This window comes from Podarcis pityusensis (assembly GCF_964106645.2).
Source record: "Podarcis pityusensis genome assembly, chromosome: 8".
NCBI lineage: Eukaryota > Metazoa > Chordata > Lepidosauria > Squamata > Lacertidae > Podarcis > Podarcis pityusensis.
Genome location: NC_138033.1, coordinates 85,095,179 through 85,117,263, shown reverse-complemented (window position 1 = coordinate 85,117,263; position 22,085 = coordinate 85,095,179). Strand labels below are relative to the sequence as shown.

The following is a 22,085-nucleotide window of genomic DNA, read 5'->3' as shown; positions in this document are numbered from 1 at the left end:
TCCCTACAGACTGTGAAAAAAAAATTACTAGCTAGTTTCAAAATGATCTGAATATCTTTATAAATGAATGAATAAGAGCTGCCTTTCAAGAAACACCCACACTGGAGCACTCTTTAATAATGAAATAATTTATTTTCTAACAGTTGAACAATACAGAAGTATACATATACACAGCAAGGTCTTCTAAAACATGTAATTTCTAAAAATGCATGTGCTAACTGTAATAAAAAGCACCATTATATGGTCTTGACACAGGATTTTTATGACATGGTATTTACATTAGGAACTGAACATCTGGAAACTGAATTCCTATTTTCTCCCTATCTGCTGCTCCCCTGTTTAGGCTGCATTTTTATTTGGAAGACTCCAAAACTAATGTCAAGAGTTCAAAAGCGCAAGTGTTGTTAAGAGCACCTATTTGAGGAAAGGTCAATCAAAAGAAACAGCACAAAAATAAAGCCGAACTCCTCCAGATAGGCCAAATCTTTGGGCACTTCAGAAGGGAAACAGGTATGTTTCAGTAAGCATATTTAAGCCGTCAAGCAGATGGCAGCCAAACAAGCTGACTTTAAGAGTTGTTCAACCAGACCACAATATTCAAAACAAACAGGTTTGCTATAGTCAATCTTTGTACAGAGACGCAGGAGCAGGGAAAGAGATTTTGTTTGCTCAGTAGTGTGTGGGGGTGTTTTTCCTCCAAACTAAGAGTGTCACTGATTCACATAGATGTTCAAAGAGCTTCAGGTGGTCATAATGTACAAAAACCAAACACTTGCCCTAACAGAAAGAATTAATAATAATAATAATAATAAACCCTCTTCAAATCAAAGCAGCAAGGGAGTAAGCAACACAGTATTTGTAATCAGGGGAGCAAACATAAACTAGGTATAGAAAGCAGAATTTGTCTCAATACAGTTAAGTGTCAAAACCTGAAATTTGTTACCAAGAGGGCAAAAGGAGGACTCAGAGTCCTAATATATTGCTAGAGCTTACACCAGATGCCCAGTTCACTCTAATTAGGCAGAGAGCATTTAAAAAAACCGAACCTTCCCCATCATTCACCCCATCCTCCCAAAGAACACAGGGCTTCCTTCTAGTGGATTTGTAAGCGCTCCTGAAGAGAGAGAGCAACAAGACAAAAGAATGAGGGAGGGGGATAAGGGCGGGAGAGAAGTGCCATATTCTGAGAACAAAGTGCTAAAATGGCAGTTGGCAGAACTCAGCCTGCTAATGCCCAGAGCTCTGGAATCTTGCAAGAGGGTGGGAAAGTTTGTGGCACCTCACTGGACATCTCAAATAAGTGCTCAGCTTGAATCAAAAACAGGTATTCACACCAACCCTGGAAAAAAGTTCACAAGATGTGACTATCAGCACCTTGAAAGCTCTGCTTTATAAAAAACACAATACCATAATAAAAGTTCTGGGTGTTCAACACTCAGGAGAAAAAGTTCATCAGGTACAGACAATACTTTTTAGGCTACTTCAGACTGTCACCCTGACATCCACATTTACTTCTGATCAGAAAGAGCAAAAATTTTGAATTTCCATTTCCAATCAAGTGCGCCCCAGATTTGCTTCTGCGCAGGCCGTTACTGAGTGCAACAGCGTTTAGTGCGACCTTTTTAACACATGCGGCTTACAGCTGTAAACACAGGCACAGAAACAACCCCAGTTCCCCTTTAGTAATCTTCAAAATTAATGTATCTGCAGCTTATCGAGTCATAATGCTGGTGGATCAGTGAATTCGAGAGAAAGTCTGGCTAGACCACAATGTCACACTTCTATGGCCCAGCTTATACATCACCCAAGTGACATGGTTGCCACTCACTACCCCTGTGGTTGTTCCCACACCACCTTGGCAGTGTATGAAACTTCTGTTCATGAAGTTGAGACAGGATAGATTAGTGCAGTTATGCACCACACCAGTGCTGCCTACCTGCAAGCACAGTACAAACCTCCCTCACCCTGTTGGCAGGAATTTCTAATAATGGGGGCCATGTATGCAACTGGGCCTATTTATCCATCCTTGAAGTGGGCACAACTATCTGAGGGATGGGCCTGGGTGAATAGCAAAGAGCACCACAAAGTTTGCAGCTGCTAAGGCCAGTCCTAGCCAAGAGATTTAAAGGTGTCCCTGGAGCCCACAGGACAATTTGTTTTAGATGCCCAGATGCTTCTGAAACCCCGCTCACCTCCTTAGGTTAGTTTTTTTTTTAACATTAGTGCATCATTTGCAAAGTTCAATTTTTCTGTACCATCCAAATTTTGAAAGGACCACATCCAAACAGTGCAAAGATTAATTACCGGTTCACAATAGGGACCAAAAAACCAAAACCCCAACCCCCCAAAACAAGAATCCCACAGTATTTTACTCAAAATACAACAGGCACAATCCACCAGGAATTTCTCCGGCTCAAAGTACACCAAAACAAAAGTGGCCACATACAACCATGGCTAAACTGCTACTTCCATGTGTGTATATATTTTTGTTGCTTTGGGAAGGAGGGAGAGAAAGAAGGGGTACTATCTAGGAGAAGTTAGAAGTGGATTGCGCCCAGTTATAATTAACTCATATAAAGGCACAACAATTAAAACACATTAGGCCGAATCCTTAAGACTCGTTACGTCTAAAGAAAAGTATACAAATTTGTAATTCAAATTTACCCCATCAAAATGCCCCCAAAATCTGAAGTTACTTTGAACCTTAAAGTGGCAACATGGAGTTGAATTTGTGAGGCAGTTTTATGCAACTCATTAACAAATACAGAAGCTCAAAGGTCTCAGGCAAGAAACATATCGGAACAAAGGACCTCAAAGTGCAGCTACTCAACTTCTTTTAGTTTACAGGTTGGGAGCTAGCTCTCTGAAGGGTTTTCTGCTTCGATTCAAAGCCAGCTTATAAATGCAAGAAGGCCTCCAACAAATAGGAGTTCAGTGCAAGTCTGCTGGACAACTTAAAATTCCAGCCTTTTTTTTTTTTTTTAAAGATAGCACACTCAAAAGAAATAGCTTTGGAGATCTTTAGCAATCCACTAGCCCCACTTCCCATCTTCAATTTTTTTCCAAAGATAGCTTTAAGCTTCTTGAAGAAATCAAATGTAATTTTCATGTTGTTTAGAACTTGTGTCCTAGTGGATTTTGGCAGCTCAGGTCATGCAAGCAAGCATGAATTACATTTTGAAGCTAAATAAGCTACATAGCCCTTTTAGAGTGAAGTGACATGAAGTTGCTTAACTGGCTCTCAGGTATCCTCTAAGTGCTCGGGGACAGCAAGCTGTATACAAATAAATATTAAAAGTCCCTGGGAGTTAATGTTCAAAGCAAAGAGAATGGGACTAAGGAAATCTCACTCAGTGGACCATGAAATACAAAGTTTCCTAAACATCTATAAAAGCTTAAAATCATAAGAATGTTATTACATTAAGTTTATATAAAAATGAATAAATACTATTCATAGACCACGTTATGTACATTTGTGTGTGCTCTAGTTAGTGGTTAGAATGCTGTTGGATGTGGGACACCAGAGACAGGGTGAGAAGCGAACAGAAAAGATAATAAAGTCAAACCTAAAATCCACATGCAAGTCACTTTTCTGAGGGCTACCAAATAATTTAAACAGGCAAAGGAGTGCTAGAATGCCAAGATGGCACCACAGAATTACTGTAATGCAGTCTCCTCAGTCATTAACTCAAAGCTAGCACAGCTAACTTTGTCACTCAGTTATTGCTGAATTTTTTTAAGTAAACAGATTGGACTAGAACCAAGTATACAAATGAGGCATAATTCTTTTGTGCTAAAGGGATCGAGATCAGCTTTGTTCATCTCTCTGAGGTAGAAAGAATTGTCCCAGAGACAAGAAGGACTTAGCTAGAACTGCTGCTAGGAACAAAAGGTAAATGCAGCTATCAATGCAAAGACATCATCATAAAGATTGCACTGGAGTAGTTTAAAGTACCATTTGGTCTTTTGACACCAAAGATAATTGAGATGTCTTTAAGTAAAGGCAATCCTACCAAGGTAATGAGCTAATACTGAAAAGAACCCCACCCCATCAAGAGCCTACTGCACAATCCTATTCCTACTATATTTCTGCCAAAGTTAGTTTTAGTCTGCCAGTTGCCTGTCTCAATCCTCGCCCTCTGGGACTACTGATGAGAAGGTGGCTCAGTGCTTATAAACCAAATGGAGCTTTGATTCAGTACTGGCAGGAGTGTCTCAGAGATTACTACATTACAACTACAATGACTTGGGACACTTCAGAATAACTTCTGAACAGTGGCTGGGACATTTCACTGCACAATTCCCTCACAGAAACTTGCAATGCTTCATAAGTATGCTCTCCCAATTACCAGCTCTGAATGACAGAAACCACGAGTTCTTCCTATAGAGGTCATGTTTGAGGAATAGTGGCTAGTCTGGCTGTTTCGGACACCTTATATTATACTCTCCCCTCCTCCCACCCCTATAGTGAAAAAGTTAATCTTGAACATTAAGCAACAGCAGCACAGGCAAAAAGTGTAAGTTGCTATTACTGCAACAATATTATTGGGTGCTTAGAAATTTGGTAGGAATGTTCAGTCTCATAGAGATGAGTTTACTGACAGAAAAGGGAAGCTAGTGGATGCCATCAGATGTGTGCTCCAGAGAGTAGCTTGTAACCCACAACCCTACGCACTGTTTTCAGACTTAGGCAAAGCAGATTTTGGTAATGTTGGTGGCACAAGAAGTTTACGTGCAAGAGAATTGTGGGACGGTCCAACATACTACCTAGTAAGATCCAACAAGGAAACAGCAATGGATGGAAAGAAAGCTACTGGCTCCTTATAGGCTGAGACAAGCCTTGAGATTGTTCTGCAGCTTTATTCTCTTAATGCCGGCGCTCGAATAGCCCTCATCACTGCAGACACTCTGCAAGCTTCCCCTTTCGTCCAAATCACTTGGGCTGCTGCTGCTGCTCCAGTCTAGGTCCCCTGTTAGGTAGTCTGTGCTTTCCACATCCACATCGATTTCTTCTGCAAAAGAAATGCAATGTTACTTGGGTAACTCAGACAGCATTCACTTCCTAACAATGCAATTCCTATTTGGTCATGGAAGCAGGGACCCAACTCAACACCACCAGTACACACCTCTGTCTGAATCGGATCGATCAGAAGAAACAGTAGATCCTATACTGTCCATTCTTATTCGCTCAATACCCAGTTTCTCCAGCTGCCTTTTCAGGTGCCGCTGTTCTCGTTGCAACTGATCTATTTGGTGTACTGCTTTTCTGTCATAGTCTTCAAGTTTCTGTAGAACAAAACAGGTGTAGTATGATTCTTGTGCATTATGTGCAAAAGATAAAAGCCATTATATCAATTTATTATTATTTGCATATGAAAGTATGTCTAATGGCACTTCCCAAGCAATTTTAAGGCCTTGTATAAAATCATGTGGACCCTTCATCAGTGATGCGCAGGCATTGTCTTTGGCACCTGCTCATCAAGATTTACCTTCAAGTGCCTGCCAAGACTTAATGTCTGTATGTATTCTTCCAATGTGGTACAATGCTGACTCAAAGATTATGATGTTTAGTCCTTTCTCGTACCATGATGAAGCAGCCCTCTTCATTAGTGAGGAAACAATGTTCTTTAGGAATATGGCGTTACTTACTCCCTATCTCAGTTCCATGATATATTTGACAAACATGAAGTAATGAGCTTTTTTACATGGAGCTCTAGAGCACATCCGCTTCAACTCACCTTGATGTGCAATTTAGCTTTTGTAAGTAAACTTAGCGTGGTATGCCTACTGGATTCCGGTCCAAGAGGCACCAGCCCTTTGAGCTTCTCCAGACACAGTCGCAGATGAGCACGTCTGTTAACCAAGATACACACAGGTTGTTATGAGTGTAAGATCAACATTCTGGAAACATTCATCATGGGTACTTCTCTATTATATAACTAAGGAACTAGGATAAGTAATCATGAAGCTTAGAAAAGAGATGAAAAGCATCTTCATCACTGTCTCAGGCCATTCTGAATTTGGTCTTTTGAAAGTTGGCTATGCCTGATTCAATACCCATTCTAAATGTCTAAAACAGGGGTAAAGAACTGCCAGGCCATAGTGGGTAAGCCAAGCTCTTCTGTCCTATGTCCAATGTGGGGCAGTAATATTGAGGCTGGGTCAAAAAAGGGGTTTACAGGTAGCTTTGAAGCTCAACCGCCAGCTGATTGTCAGGGCTTCAAAGTGCGGCACAAGACTCGTTTCAAGGTCCAACCACCTGCTGAGATCAGCTGCACTAGGGAGTTAAGATTCAGTTTCCTACCTGTAGTTTAAATGTACTTTGATGTAACATATGCCATGAAGCTAGTCAATCTCAAAATAAAATACACCACCAAGTCATAAAGTGATGCAATTATAATTACACAACACAAGATACCCACACATTTTAATTAAAACTAATTCCAGTTTTATCTTACCCAGTAATGTAGCAAAATTAGTTTCAGAGATAACTAACCACCACTCATAAGTTGATCACCAGCATTTTAACTAGCTGTTGGAGACCTTGAGCTTTTCCATGTAATACTCTGTTTAGCTTTAGAATTTTTCAACTAAAGGCAAAAGCCTTTAAACTGAATAGTTTTAGTAAGCCTATTCATTAACTGTTGTCATTTTTTTGCAGATACCCCCACACAACATTCAAGCCTACTGGACTACTGGCACGTCTAACCAAGTACTATCTATTCTGACCATAAGCAGTTCACAAAGGTCTCTTTCCTGGTCCTACAACCTTTTAAATTCCCAGCTTCTGTGTGTACCCTTTTTCTGCTACTCTTCCTTCCTTGCCTCTTCCCTTCAGCTCAGTCCTTCTCCATTCCTTAACCACATGGGACGAAAGAGAAAACAGATTTTTTAAACAAATTCACTCTAGCCTTCTATTCGGCTCAGGACTGATGACAAAATAAACAGTATGTGTATGAAGCAAGGGTGGGGGAGCTTTTTAGACTGGTGGGCCAGATTCCTCTATTTCCACACCTCCATGCACCAACGTTGACAGGTGAGCAGATGCAGGTAGGTTGTTGCATCCATATGGTTGTCAGGCACTTGGGAACTGCAGCATCGAGGCCTTTGCTTCCCAGGCACTGAGCATACAGCTGGCAAAGTTGCTTTCTGCAAAAATTGGCTGCACAGCTGAGTTCTGCACAGGGAACTCTGCTGAACAGCTGATCCAACAAGCTTGAACTTCAACCCTGTTTTATGTTTCCCCTGATTTAGGCAGGGATCAGCTGCACAATAGGGTTCTCTATGGGGGAACTTGGTTGTGCTGCCAACCCGTCACATATGACATCAGGTGTGCAGCAGATGGGCGTGGTTTGGGGGAAAACAGCTTAACAGGTCAAAATGGAATCCATGCTGGACGAAATTCAGCCAGTGGGCTGAAGGCTCCCTACTGATGTTTTAAATACCAGCTTGGAAAGAAAATAGTTCATGAAAGGAAATAAGGCTGGAAGAAACTCCCAGAGCACATTTCTCTGGAGGAAGTATATGGTTATGGTCTTTTTTTTTTTTTACGCTGGTATTAAAAAGGAATTCCTGTCAGGCTGTACAAATGAAGCCCTTTGCAGAGGTGGGTGAAAAGAACAGAGAGCCTGCCTAAGGTAAGGGGAGAGTTGCATGGAACAGCCTTTTGGTGAAAGCCAGGAGCTGGGAAAACACAGTCCTGAAAGTTTTTGCTGAGGGAGATGGTGTTTTTTATGCTTACAAAATTATTGGGATTAGTCTTTACTTTTCAAACAAAAAAAGTGCTGGGAGTTAGGACTGTGGGGACAATAGGCCCTCCTCCTTCAAGTCAAACTGCCACATACTTAGGGGCATTTTTAATACAACAATAAAAATAAAGAAAACAAATATTCCCACAGGTTAGTAAAAATAATTGGTGGCTTACAAGCTGATCTGCCATTTGTAGAGCCCAGGTTGCAGCAATTACAATTTGCCCTCAATTAGTCCTATGCAATCCTAAGTATATTTACCAAGTATACAAAAGTACTCTTAAGACCAGCACGGAACAGTATATATTTAATAAGCAAGAACTATGTTGTGAACCAGAATTTCATTGACACAACAAGGAAAGTTTCAGAAGTTCTTCAAATACAGTCTAGGTCAGGAGTAGCCAATGTGATGCCTTCCAGATGTAATTGCAATGACATCAAATCAATAAAGCAACAATAAAGTATTGCATTTTCAAAAAGAGCACTGATAAAATTTCCTTTCCCCCCTATACAGATGGATAACCATAGCATTTTATTTGGCTGCCAGAATTTTAACTGTTTAAGCCAGATGAGTCATAGTGCTTCCATTTTCAAAGCACTACACTGACTTCCTAGTTGTTTCCAATTCAAGGAATTCCCTTTAAAGCTCTAAGTGCCTTCAGACCCAAATGCCTATAGGACAATGCCTTGAGATCCTTGGCAGACGGCCTTCTTCCTTAGTGAAAGCGTATTATGTATGCACTAAGGACAGGGTAGTTTCTGTGCTGGTACCACACTCATCTCCTCAGGGAGATACGACTCGTGTTGGCATTACTATTTTTGGCATTACAGTGGTGCCTCGCAAGACGAAATTAATTCGTTCCGCGAGTTTTGTCGTCTTGCGATTTTTTTCGTCTTGCGAAGCACGGTGTCGGGTAAGTTTTGAAAAAGCTTCAAAAATCACCAAAGTCTTTAAAAACCTCAAAAAAGGCTACCACACCGCGTTCTATGAGTTGCTCCTCGAAGTCGTCGCAACTGGATTAACGGTGTTAAGAAAAAGGAAACAAACTTGCAAGACGTTTCCGTCTTGCGAAGCAAGCCCATAGGGAAAATCGTCTTGCGAAGCAGCTCAAAAAACGAAAAACCCTTTCGTCTAGCGAGTTTTTCGTCTTGCGAGGCATTCGTCTTGCGGGGCACCACTGTACTATCTTTTCAGCACCAGTTTAACATATATTTGCTCAGGAGTTTGAAAGGCTTGTTGTCCCAGTCTTCTTTTACTTTTTACAGTTCTCTTTGCTTCTCAATCTTTAAATCACTTGACAGATGTTTTATTATATTTGTTTTATTATATTAATTATTATGTTCACTGTATGCTCCCTGGAATCCCTTGAAAGGCAGCCTACAGCTATTGTTAAAATAAAACAGACAATAAACACTATTTACTTGGTTATGTTGCAAGCAGTCTTCACAAATGCAACCTTGCTATTTGTAGACATGCTGTAAACACATTTAAAATTTAAACACTTAATTTTCATTTATTCCATGGAAGAAAATAAAACACGTGCTTAACTTTTGTTATTGAATTTAAGTGTACAAAGTGCTTAACCATGACTAAATCATGCCCACATCATTTTAAATTGTAGTTCCTAAGATATCTTATCAGATCATGAGATTTATAGGCTGAGCTGGCGGAATTTCCCTGCCTCACTTTCTGTAATTTCCTTGGTAAATATTATGGGAGGCAATTTACTAAGCACTGCTGAACGAGTTTTCTATAGAAAATGATTTACAACACACCTAATTTGGAACACAGACAAATGTTTACATGTTGTAGGCTACATTTACTAAAAAGGCCCAAACTGCTCTACAGTAAATGACCTGAAGGACAACAGGGAATTTTTCCTAAAACATTTTCTTCCTGGAAATCCAGTTCATGCTAACAATGATCAAAAGCTGAACATTTAAAACACAATGTATTGTTTCAATTCTATAATTTAAAAAATTGAAGATGTGCAGCCATTTAAATTCACTTTAGGTGCAAAGTGTTGCAGCATGTTTAATCCCTTGTTGAAAGCGCCTGTGTAAAAACACAGAATGATTTTTTGTCTGTGTAAAAAAATTATTTCATTCTTAAATGAAGTAGAAAAATGTCAAAATGAAGCCCATGGTGCATTTTAGAGAAATAGTAATAAGTAGTTTCCTATTTTCTAAGTTTCATTACCTTCTTACCCATTAACTCATCATTTGCCATATCCCAAATTAAGCTCCAGTTCTTACAAAAGATATGCAGCTAATTCCTAAAATGTTTCAGGAGAGGTTGTACCAAGATCCTTTTCTATATAACATAGGAATTAATCTAACATTCCAGCCTCACATGGTAATCAGTCACATGGTAAGTCTACCACACCACTCTACCACACCAATAAAACCATCTCAATTAAGCCACAACACTGTGACTAAGGTACACCTAGTAAGTGCCTCCAAAGAGTACTCTAGATGTCCTATTTGTGCCAACCCAGTTAGAGCAGCAATCACATGTATGGATGCCAAATTGGCCTTAAACTTAGTCCTCACTTCAATATGATCCTTTGAACAGGTTATTGACTTTATAAATCAGTATTCCCCACATTCATTTACTAGTCTGAGAACTGTATGCAAGAAAAGTGGCAACAGGCAACCACGAACTAGTCCCTGCGGTGAAAGCCTTTTGAAGTACTGTGTGCCAGCTGGGAAATTCAGACTGCAGACCCCCACTAGCACATGTGGCTGGAATGAAATCACACAGTTCCTTAGCAAACATCACTGGAGCAATAGTCCCTTTCTGAAGACCACGGAGGAGTAAAGCTGCTGAGAAGTTTTTCCTTCAGCAATATTTTTTCTGAGACTTTGTCATTTGGAGAACCATCACTACCAACGTAGTTATTTTCATAACAGACCCAATTACCTAAAGGCACTCAAACATAGAAAGGCGGAAGGACAGTTTTCAGAATCATTTCAATGTGGTTTGAGAATTCTGATTATAGTGGGGTGATTTAATGCATATGGCAAATAGAATGGCCCAAAGACAGTGCACGTGAGATTTTGCATTAAAGCCTTTCCACTCAGCAGCTCTTGCCACATGCACAATTCTGTATACAGTCGTACCTCCTTTTGTGTCTGGGATCCGTTCCAGAGCCCTGGATGCTTGACAAAGCGCTGCTCTGCACATGCGCGAAGCACGATTTAGTGCTTCTGAACGTGTGTGAGCGGCAAACCCGGAAGTAACCTGTTTCAGTACTTCTGGGTTTGCCACGGACGTTCGACGAAATGGACCCTAAACGGGGCAGACTCAACACAAGGTATGACTGTACTTCAAGCCACCACCCAGGAAAAAACAGCTTCCCCAAACTGAATTTTTAAGCTAAAAACACTGCTTTGATTCACCTCATCAAATTACTATAAAATGTAAGATGCGACTACTGCTGTGATTAATAAAAATTTATAATGTCCATTTGAAGACTCACCTGTTCTTTTCCATTTCGTTGTGTGTTGATCTAAATAGAGAAAGAGGGGATTAATGTAACCATTTACACTTGTCAACCATGGAGTAAACATACCTTTGCAGGTTTCAAACCACTGTCAACAAGATGCAACTCTGTTTGTAACTGAATCCCAGGTCAGTAGGGATCTCAAACCAGGGACCACAGTTGCATTATGAATAAGATACAATCATGCCTGCCCATTCCATGGATCTCACCATAAGGCGTGGCAAAATAATCTACTGAATGAATCACAACCACTTATTTTGCAAGACCCACAGTCTTTCTGAATCCAACTATACCCCAGAATACAGATTAAGAAAGAAATTTCCTGGACTATTTTAAAAGTCTTTCCTCCTCCTGTCCTGGGGTGGGGAACCGTTGCTTTTAAGAGCGAGAAAAAAACTTTCCAGGAGAACTCGATAACATTTGATTACAACTAAAAAAAAATGCACATATTTAACCCATCCAAGTTACATGACTGCTCCTCTTAAAGCTTTTGAAGAACTTGTGAATGATTTTGGATAACTTACCCAACATAATCATCACCATAATTTCATTTAAATAAGTATGTGAGAAGAGAACATATTATATACACTCTGCACATGATGTACTCATGAAGACAAAACTGCTAATGCACAACAAAAACATATTGCACAAACCCATGTATGTGGCCGTCAGTTGACACCCCCATGTGCCAAATCCTGGGGAAGACTGTTGTGTTTACTCGCATGAGAGGCTAGAAAAGTATTTCTTAAGTAGAAACCTTTGTTTTTAGTATGTTCTTTTTATTATTCTAAACATTACATTGCAATTAAATAAAGGAAGAATAGAAATTAAAAAAAAACACATGCAACAACAAATTAGAAGGGACAGCTGAATGAGACTCCAGAAGATTCCTAGCTCAGGTTAGGTTAGAGTGTGGTCAACTTGGTTAGAGCGTGTGCTGATAATGCCAAGGCTGCAGGTTCAATTCCCATATGGGATAGCTGCATATTCCTGCATTGCAGGGGGTTGGACTAAATGATCCTCAGGGTCCCTTCCAACTCTACAATTCTAAATCTTCCATATCTGATGCAACTGATGATCTAGCACCTAAATCGAGTGGTATGCACACTTTCAAAGTAAAGTTCCACTACACACTCATCTTTAAAGCAGGAAAATGGGCTTACATGAAAATCATTGGAGGAAGAACCTATAAACTGAACTGATTAGCTTGCCAAAGACTCCTGAACTATATTTGAGCATTTATTTTACTTGTCCCAACATAATTTTATACAAACTATACACTTCCCTGGAGAACTATATCTAATGTAAGGTTCACATTAAAAGGTAAACTAATAAAGCTGGGGCAAGGGGGAAGAAGAGTTAACACTGAAACTTCATCTTCCACTTTCCATACCATTCCCAAATGGCAGAACATCATGTACTTATCTCAAGACCACTAACCACTGGCACAGCAGGGTAATTTAAGGATAAAGCTTTAACTGGGTACTTCCTGCTTCTAAGGCATGCAATGACATAAAGGCAGCCTGAATCTCCAGATATGTAAACAGAAAACTAAAACAAATGTTAGCAAGCCAATGGTTAAATCAACTGGGCCTTAAAAAAGATTATACTTCAATAAGAACTTCTGAAATGAGGGTTGCCATATTTTGAAGAGCAAAAAAGAGGACACATTTGCTGACTTCTACTTTTATCACTATGACAACTCTCATTTTACATACCCATGAAAAGGACATATGGCAGTCCTAAACTGCCCAATTCATCAATGTCCAAGGAACTTAAATCTGCCATTATCTAGCAGAATTGTAATAGAGTAATATGTTTTTGTTCCAACAGACTTTGGCTTTCTACACCAAGATGTTATAATACTGACACTGTTATAATACTGACCCTCACTGTTAAGATTATTTTATCTGCTATCATTAACTGTTTTGCTTTTCTATATTTTATATGGTTATTTTGACATGCTGCAAGTCACCCTGATTGCTGTTTTAGGGATAAAGGATGGGACATAAATATGCCTAATAAACACATCTTGTATTATATAGCAGTCTTGAATACTTACTACAAATACCCCATAGGCAGACAGTCATTTTGTGCACAAAATTAAGGAACTGATGCAAAAACCTCGATCCATATGATTGCATTTAATGCAAGAGAAGCAGCATATTTATGCAGAAGTAAACCCCATTTCAACAACAGCATTTACTCTTTAATAATTGTGCTCAGGATTATAACAAGTGTGGGGAAACTCTGGTCTCCTAAACTACAGCTGCCATCATTCCTGGCTATTGACCATACTTTCTAGGCCTGATGGAAGTTGGGAGTTCTGAAACATTTGGAGGGCCAAAAGTGCCTCACCCCTGGATTACAGCTGTTAATGTGTTTTCAAATTTCACTGGCTTCAAATAAGCACTCTTCCAAATCCATTCTAAATTTCTTAGAAAACTTGGCTTCCAGAAATCTAAACTGGCACTGAAATGTGTGTGGCATTTCCTGCAAATTTAAATTGAGTATTTAGACTGATTAAGTGCCTTTTTTTCTAAAACGTGTCTCAAAATCCTTAGAATGAAGCACACCCAACTCAAGATGAAGGATGTTTTAAATTTGAATTTAATTTAAATTTTTGACAAATACTTCTTCAGATATTCCAACTGCAGCATTACAGTACAGTATATTGGTTCAGAGGCCAGTGTAAACATTGACAGGAAACAAAAGTGAAACTGTCATGCCCTTTTGATCACAAACATGAAAACTTTTAGACAATACAATCTACATCTTGACTTAAACTGTAATCCTAACCCTGTCTACTCAGAAGGAAATCCTAATTAACTCTATGGGGCTTACTCCCAGGCAAGTAGGGTTAGGACTACAGCTTAACCTTTTAATTAAGTCTAATATCCTTGTAATTAGCACGTGCCCAATGTACTCATCATGCCTCTGCTGTAGTTGCTTTGGAAGTGACTGAGTTATGTGCATGGCTCACCCTGCAAGACAAAGGCAGAACACTCAGGTTTTCCTTACCTGCTACTACTACTATTTTTCTTAGATTTGTTTCTTCGTTTTAAGGCATCTCTATCCTTGCTGCTGTAGGGTAACATGGAAGCATAGCCATGCTCAGCTTCTGTGGGGGAAACAATTATTCATCCCATTATTAACTCATAGCAAAACAAAACAACTCATTTAAGTTCACTGGCAGATATAACTAAATACTTCATCTCCTGACATTCAGTGCATGTTCTCCTTCAAATTAATCCCATCCACAGGATTTCACATGCCGTGAAAGCTGAATTCAAAACACCCCGCACTCACAAATTCATTAGATGGCTAGCCTCAGTCAAGTCTGTATTCTCTTTGTCTCAGCATTCTTAAGTGCAATATGTTAACATCTTATCTTACAAGCCTGGTATAAAGAATACAGAAATAGTGTACAGGAAGTACTGGTACTTTGAATGCTTGAAATGCACCAATTATTATGATGCTGAATCAATAATGTCTCAGGTGTGGGTGGGGGTGACAAGAGATTATGAACACTTGAGCACAGCGATACTCCCCCCCCCCTTTCCCAGAGAAGATGTAACAGAGTTTTGTAAAGGCTATTTGGAATTTACAAATGGGTAATGCCTTCAGACTCAGGCAAGGGTACAGCAGCTTTCCATCTCGACAGTTTCAGCACTTGACCTCGATCGTCATGGCCGCTCCATTTCCTTCTACAGTTCAGGCCCCCATTAGGGTTAAAAGCGGAGCGAGTGGGTGAGGAATTGCAGGGCACACCCCAACAACAGGGCACGCTCCCCAAAAATGAATCTATTTGTGTGTGCCGGCTTCAGCCGCTTTGTTTATTTGTCGCCATGGATGTTCTTGTTCAATACCTTCGAGAGGCTTTGTCACACATTAAATGGGGTAAAATACAAGGGGCGCGCGATTGATCCACACGATCGGAAGCGGGGCGCGTGGTAGATTTTTATAGCCCCCCCCCCCATGTGAGAAGAGGCGGCGGCTGGGAGGGAAGGAGGGAGGAGCGAGCGAGCAAGAGAAAAGGCAAAGCTGGATCAGAAGGGAGTCCGGGGCTCCCTCCCTAGTGAACAGGCTCAGAAGAAAGGAAATCTGCGGAGGAGGAGGAGGAAGCAGCCAGGCCATTCGCCCCCCCCCCCCGCCCCGCGCTCGCCTTTCGGGCTTATTTTTAGCCCCCTCCTCCTCGCGCGGCGGAGCCTTTCCGGCGGTTCCCATTTTCGCTTTAAAGGCCCGAGTTGTTTACTCTTTTCCTCAGGGGGGATGGGAAGAAGGGAAGGCGGAGATGGTGCCGAAGGAGGGAGGGAGAAGCGGAGAACAACACACGTACTAATAACAACGCGGAAGGAAGGGGGGGGGGTCGGCGTCGCCCCTCCCCCTCCTTCCCCAGCCTCCTCTCCCGAGGGGAGCGAGAGCAACAAAAAAACAACGGCGGCGGAGGAAGCCTCGCTCTCCCTCAGCGCGGCCCGAGCCCCCCGCCGCCAGACGGGAGAGCGAGCGAGCGAGCGAGCGGCGAAGGCGACAGGCCCCGAGAGAACCTCGGCCGGCCGGCCGGCAGGCCTACCTCGCTCCCTCCGCTCCAGGAACTCGGCCGCCTCCAGCAGCATCTGGATGTTTTCGCACACTTGGGCGGCCGCCGCCATTTTGCCGGCTGCTTGGTCCTGCCGCCGCCGGAGCCCTCGACGCCGACGACACCGCCACCGAGTCAGCCGCAGCAGCCAGGACTCGCTCCTTCCGCCGCCTCCGTCCAGCGCCCGGAGCCCGACTGTGTGTGTTTACCCCACCTCGCAGCCTGACAGACTCGCCGCAACCAACCCCTCCCTCCGCAGCCCAACCCGCTGCCCACGGAGCGCGGCGCCCATTGGGCGCCCGTGGCCCGGCTCCGCCCCTGCCGCTGCCCGATTGGCCCTCAGCTAGGCAGAGTGGAAAGGGGAAAATAAGCGGCCGGCCACGCCCTGCTCGCTGGGCATTGGCCGCCTCTGCTCCTGAGCCCGCCTTCATCTAGGCCGTTTCCCGCCTCTGGTTGGCTCGCCGAGCCGAAATGGCCGCCCCTAATTCAGATCTAGTGTCTAATTGGACAAGCCTTAGAGGCACGACGGTGCTATAGCAGCGCCTTTCCTTTGCACGGGCGCCCCATTGGTCAGGGCTACCAAAATGACGTCTTACGCTAACTCTCGTAGGCCCAATCCAGGACCTGCTCGGCCTTCTAACCCCGTTCGAGCCTTCCTTTTTGATTGGTCAGTGCTGCCCATGGCCCCCTCCCCTTCGCTTATTGTGTTGACTTCTAGCGTTCCGCCCCGCCCACTAGCCACGCGTCTTTGGCATTATTTCTTGTCCAATCAGTTTGGGGAAGGAGGCGGAGGGGGCTCTATGAGGCCCAGGCCTAGTTAGCTCCGCTGGCTAGAGCAGAGGAAGGCCTAAAGCCTAGGCTTGGTGCAAGGAGGCGGCGAGCGGGGCAGGCGCAGGCACTGCGAGGAGAAGGCGGCGGCGGCGGCATTTGTGTTTGTGTAGGTGATCAAAACAAGGCAGTCTCTGCCCCTGCAGGCTTACAGTCTTTTTATTTTGATTGAAAGAGACGGAAAACGCAGGAGGAAAACAAAAACTCAGTCACTATTTTCTGAACAGTGGTTCCTATACTGACAAGCTTGCCCAGTTCAGGGAGCACCAGGAGGAGGTGCCTGATGGAGCTGAGCCTCCTGCAAAGCTGATGGAATGAGCCTTTTGCTCCCTACCTCTCCCACTGGGACAGCCTGATGGAATTGCTGCCACCAGGTGACAGTTGAGGGGGGAGAAGGCCTGGTGGAGCTCCCCCTTCCACCACATAGCCCTTTGCCTCCTAAAAAGAAAAGGCAGCCACCTTGAGCTATAGGGAAACGCACCCAAGACATCAGTTATATTAGGGCATTCTACTTTTGCTGGATCAGGTTGGCACCCCATCTAGCCCAGCATCCTGTATTAATATATATATCACCACCATCTATATCCTCACCTTCTCTCCAAACACTCATAAATCATTTAAAAGTATTTAAACACTGAGAATTAATATATATACCAAAATATCTATTAAAAGTATAGACAACAATAGTAACACTAAAAACCAAACCAAAAAATACCCAGTCCTGTACTTACAGTGGCCAACTGGGTGCCTGTGGTAAACCATGTATGTGAAATTAAGATTGTTTTTAAACCTCACATACTTTATTATTACTACCATCATTGTCATATATCCTTCCTTTCATCAAGACTGGGACTCAAGGTGGCTTACAAAAATTAAAACAAATATAAAATACAAAAGCTAAAGACATATAAAAGCTAATAGTTAAAATTAAACTCCAGCAAAATAAAAACAATATAAAAAATAATCCATTACATATAAAAGCAGCAATGCACTATCAGAAGCCCTTTTCTTAAAGAACAAGTCAGTCCACAGAGGCCTGCTGAAATAAAACAGTCTTCTACCAGTGTAAGTTCCAAAGTCTGGCAGCAGACCTCCATATCCCCACCCTGCTTGTGAGGGTGGTGGGACCAAGAGAATGGCCTCCTCTGAAGGTCTGAGCCCAGCAAGTTTGTATGGAAGACAGACATTCATACAGGGAACAACTGTTTTGTGCATGTTCAAAGTACATGGAACCGTGCATGCAAATACCATCCTCAGATCAGGAAGAGGGTGCAATGGGCGCGTAACAGGGCAGGTTTATGCACACTCCACTAATGCGCGCAATAACCTGGAAAGCAACCTCAGCACAAATCAAGGGTTGCCTGCATAAGCATTTGCCATTTTACTGCCCATTCACTCAGTTTTGAGGTCCTTTTGGAGCTCTTCACAATCTTTTGTTTTAATCACTCTGAACATTTTGGTGTCATCAGCAAACTTGGCCACCACAATTCTCACCCTCACCTCTGGATCCTTCATGAACAAGTTAAAAAGCACAGGTCCCAAAAATGATCCATGGAGGATGTAAGATGAAGTGGCAGCCTCTACAAAAAAACAGTTATAACCTCAAAACTACCTGGGTGTACAACAGCCTTCCAGGAAATTCTGTAAGTGACCTTAAGGTAACCCAAAAGAGAGCAAAGGAACCTCCATCAAAGACCACACAAAACTGCTGGGTCGGGTAAGGAGTTCAGTATTATCACTTGGGACTGAATTCAGGCAAAGCATTTTCTTAAACTTAACTACAGGCAACATGTGCATGCGCACATTGTTTTTGGACCCAGAAAGGGCATAAGGGGGTGGGGGCTTATGCACACAATGACCCAGAATGCAACCCCCACGCAAATCAGGGGTTGCCTGTACATGTCTTGGCTTACTGATGCCAGGGTGCCTGTGTCATGACCAACAACCATTTTGTGAATGAGAACTTACCTTTTCCCTCAACCCCACTGCTTACAACTCCCATCACTTCACCTTATGTAGCCTGTAACACAGTGTATTGCATGCATCTGAAGAAGTAGACCGTAGTGCACAAAAACCCATACCATAGTAAATGAATCTCAAGGGTCTTTCTCTGTAAGGTAGGAGGGATGGGGTGTTTTCTCTGTAAGGTAGGAGGGATGGGGAACCTCTCTTAGGCACATCACACAGCCTCATTCCCTTCCTGGGCCTACATGCCAGAGGCAAAAGTTAGTGGAGCAAAAAGTGTACAGTGCACATTAGTACAGTAGACTAGTTACTGCACACCCAGTATCCTCTGTGCAGGCAAACAAGCAAGATTGGACTTGAAGGATACATTCCCTTCAGAGTCCAACGCAGGCTACGAGGGGCGTGGCATGAGGAGGACCAGACAGAGAAGCTGCATTTCACCACTCTGCCCTATGATCTGAGGTTCCCCATAGCTACCCTAAGAAGCAAACCTTTGAGGACAGTCTCTAAGAGGGCCAGAGAATGTCTGTATGTAGGAGACAAAAAGTAAGGAACTTAATACACTGCTAAGAAAACTATGGACTACATTTGAGCTTGTTTACCTGCATCAAGTATGACAACTGCATAATCCAAAGGTTGCCAGAATTTAGTTACTGAACACAGAATTAAAAAACTGGTCACCAATGCCTAATGTGTCATTACAGAGTCACAGGAGTGCCAACTTCGCCCCGCAACCGTGAGTGCCCAGGGCCGTGGGTGCCATGCAGCGTGCATGGCCCTGGCACTGAAATTTGTGGGTGCCCAGCCCCTTCATAGGGAATTTTGTGGGTGCTTGGGCACCCAGGGCCCCAGGGAGTTGGCACCTATGCAGAGTCATGTCCCTGCTTTGTTTTTAAAATTGAAAGCAGTAGATGTAGCTTATTAAAAATTAATTCTGCCTGTTTTTCTATAAAATGTCTGTCCTACTCAGTTTTTACTTGCTCCCTCTAGAAGCAGTCTCTAACATTTATTAACAGGTGCCAAATCGGATGTTACTCTAATCCTAGCAAAACGTTTTAGACAAATCAGAGTCTTGCGGGGTCCCCCTTTGCTTTAAACACTTTGTTTGCAATGACAAATGTGTTAGGTGGGATGGATGGGGTTGTAGGTGGCTGAGAGACTACACTTCGAAGGAGACACAACACAACACCACATCTCCCACAGCATGATCATATGGGTGCTTACTCCAGAAGTCATTCCCATTGTACCAGGGAGTTTACATGAACATAAGCATCAGATTTTAATTCCAGTGCTACAAATGTTGACCTCATTTTGATATTAGATTCTTGCTGGAGGCTTGTCATTATTTACTTTGGATTGATGCAGAAACCTTTATTTATATGACCTCACCAATTGGGAAGTGGGAGAAGATTTGAGATGCCCAGCTGAAACAGAAGCAATGCAAAGCAGCCTTTATAATATCTACCAATTACTCAAGTAGTTTTAAATCAAACTGCAGTCCAGAGCTGCCTCATAATTAAATTTCATTTCCAGAGAGAGAGGGGTGTGTGTGTGTGTGTGTGTGTGTGTGTGTGTGTGTACGCACACATTTTGACTCCCTGCACTGCTTGTTTTGTCTTCATATTATTCTATCAGATAATCTTAAGCAAGCTACACCCACTTGGACTGTGTGCTAGCAACATCCTGTTCACTTTAGAACTCTGTATGTACTCGTGTGTGGGAGGAATAAATCCCATTGCCATTCTAGGTCAAAGGAAGTTGAGCATGAGATTTTAATTTACGCTGCACCTATCAAATTAGTTGTGCAGCAGCAGCAAAGCTGCTGGAACCATTTAAGCAGCCCAATCCCTAATCTCAGGGTTAAATAATTCAGTGGGTCCTATACAAAATTAAGTATGCAAACGTTTGCAACCTTAAAGGGTACATTCTAGCTATCAATATGGAGTGTCCTATGTCCTGGTAGTACCCTCTATGGTCAAGACCATCCAAAGATGGGAAACCGCCCCCCAAGGGGCAGTTCCTTCCACTTACATGTTGCACAATTCATTAGGAACGCGCAACTCCTGTTCATTTTGTCACAAAGTGCGTGATTTATGTCAGCTATGCGTGCTGCCCGTACCCCAATAAAACCAAGTCATCTTGTTTCATTTTGCTTGAGAGTCAGAGAATTATAAAATGGTAGAGTTGGAAGGAACTGCAAGGATCACCTAGACTAACCCCCTGCGATGCAGGAATCTTTTGCTCAATGTGGTGCTCAAGCCCACAACCCTGAGATTGAGAGTCTCATGCTGGACCAACTGAGCTACTCTGGCTCTGCCAGTAGGCATGACAGCATCTCATCAGCAACATCAACTTCTGGTGATGATGTACACATTGAGTGTACTCCAAAACAGAAGGAGCAGGTACCACAAGAGGGGCAAACAAGTGCTCTGTGCTTCATGTGAAGTGTACTCCGATGCCACTGGAGACAAGGGAAAGCATCCAACACAACTAGCAAGTTACTGTGGATGTTAGCTTCTACTCTGAACTGCTTTTAAGAGATGGCATCATGGAGGCTGGGGTCAATGACTATTTGCTATGCCAGCTAATGGAACCTCCATGCCAACGAGACTCCGAGGAAGGGGCAGCCAGAACTATCGTGTTCTGCATGTGGTCTTCTCTCAGACATATAAGCAGAAACTGGATGCTGGACTAGACAGACCTTTGGTTGGACCCAGCAGGGCAACTGTTATGGCTTGGTATTCATGATCAGTGCCTCCAAATACCAACAATTGTTATCTTGATACTACGTCTCAGAGTTATGATGAAGGTTGTGTGTATTTCACACAGGGCAATAAACAAACCTACCCCAACATTCTGTACTAAAGAAATGGCACTGATTAGTATGTAAAATTCTGCACATTTACTGCAGAAGAGACACTAAATGTCCATTTCTCCCATAAAACTATTGGAAGAAGTTAGGATACCACACAAGCTAATGGGAAAAGTCCACTGGAGCTGCGTTACCATGTTCATATGTTAGTTAGAGGCACCCAAGAACAGCGGCAAGGCCCACTGTTGGCCAGAAGCAAGACAATGAAGGAGGAGAACCAGGGGGTTTGAAATTTAGACTTTCTCTAAATGAGAGGTAGCAGAGATGGTGGTGGTTGAACACTTGTCCCGAGAAGAGTCCCCAAAGTATTTCTCGGGGTTCAAATCCCTACTGAGCCATGAAACTCACTAGGTGACCTTGGACCAGTCACATACTCTCAGCCTAACCTACCTCACAGGGTGGTTGTGAGGATAAAAAGAGGACGAGGGAGAACCATGTATACCACCTTGAGCTTCTTGGAGGAAAGGTGGGGTAGAAATAATGAAATAAACTTATCTCAAGAACCTCATTAAGACAAAAGAAAATCATTTTTCAGCCTAGCTTTTAAGAAGGGGCTTCCTATTTGAAGTGCTCTCAAGAAGAAAACA

General features: G+C 42.6%; 1 protein-coding gene and 1 long non-coding RNA gene across 5 annotated transcripts; one reads left to right on the top strand and one right to left on the bottom strand.

The window, feature by feature from the left end:
* Positions 1-112: 112 nt before the first annotated feature.
* Positions 113-16,073, bottom strand: MXD1 (MAX dimerization protein 1). 4 transcript variants are annotated; one of them, XM_081017590.1, is made up of 7 exons: positions 15,828-16,073; positions 14,276-14,375; positions 11,231-11,260; positions 9,171-9,224; positions 5,739-5,853; positions 5,127-5,286; positions 113-5,009 (listed from the first exon to the last, which is right to left on the bottom strand). In XM_081017590.1, exons 1-7 carry the CDS (start codon positions 15,904-15,906, stop codon positions 4,822-4,824), a joined length of 726 nt encoding a protein of 241 aa, XP_080873716.1. In that variant the 5' UTR covers positions 15,907-16,073; the 3' UTR covers positions 113-4,821. The 4 variants fall into 4 exon arrangements, with proteins under 4 accessions (XP_080873716.1, XP_080873715.1, XP_080873718.1 ...); XM_081017589.1 differs by having other exon boundaries at positions 113-5,012; positions 15,828-16,069; XM_081017592.1 differs by lacking the exon at positions 9,171-9,224 and having other exon boundaries at positions 15,828-16,071.
* LOC308483607 lies at positions 11,267-13,789 on the top strand. Its single transcript, XR_013989728.1, has 2 exons — positions 11,267-11,992; positions 12,438-13,789. It is a non-coding gene; the product is annotated as an uncharacterized lncRNA (long non-coding RNA).
* Positions 16,074-22,085: the final 6,012 nt, after the last annotated feature.

Bases quoted from the DNA above. Each gene is read 5' to 3' on its own strand.
- MXD1 (XM_081017589.1), bottom strand. From the start codon at position 15,906: ATGGCGGCGGCCGCCCAAGTGTGCGAAAACATCCAGATGCTGCTGGAG. The intron at 14,376-15,827 runs GTAGGCCTGCCG...TTTCCCCCACAG, and splicing joins CCTGGAGCGGAGGGAGCGAG to AAGCTGAGCATGGCTATGCT. The intron at 5,854-9,170 runs GTAAATAGTGTT...CTTGGTTAACAG, and splicing joins ACTGCTTGCAACATAACCAA to ACGTGCTCATCTGCGACTGT.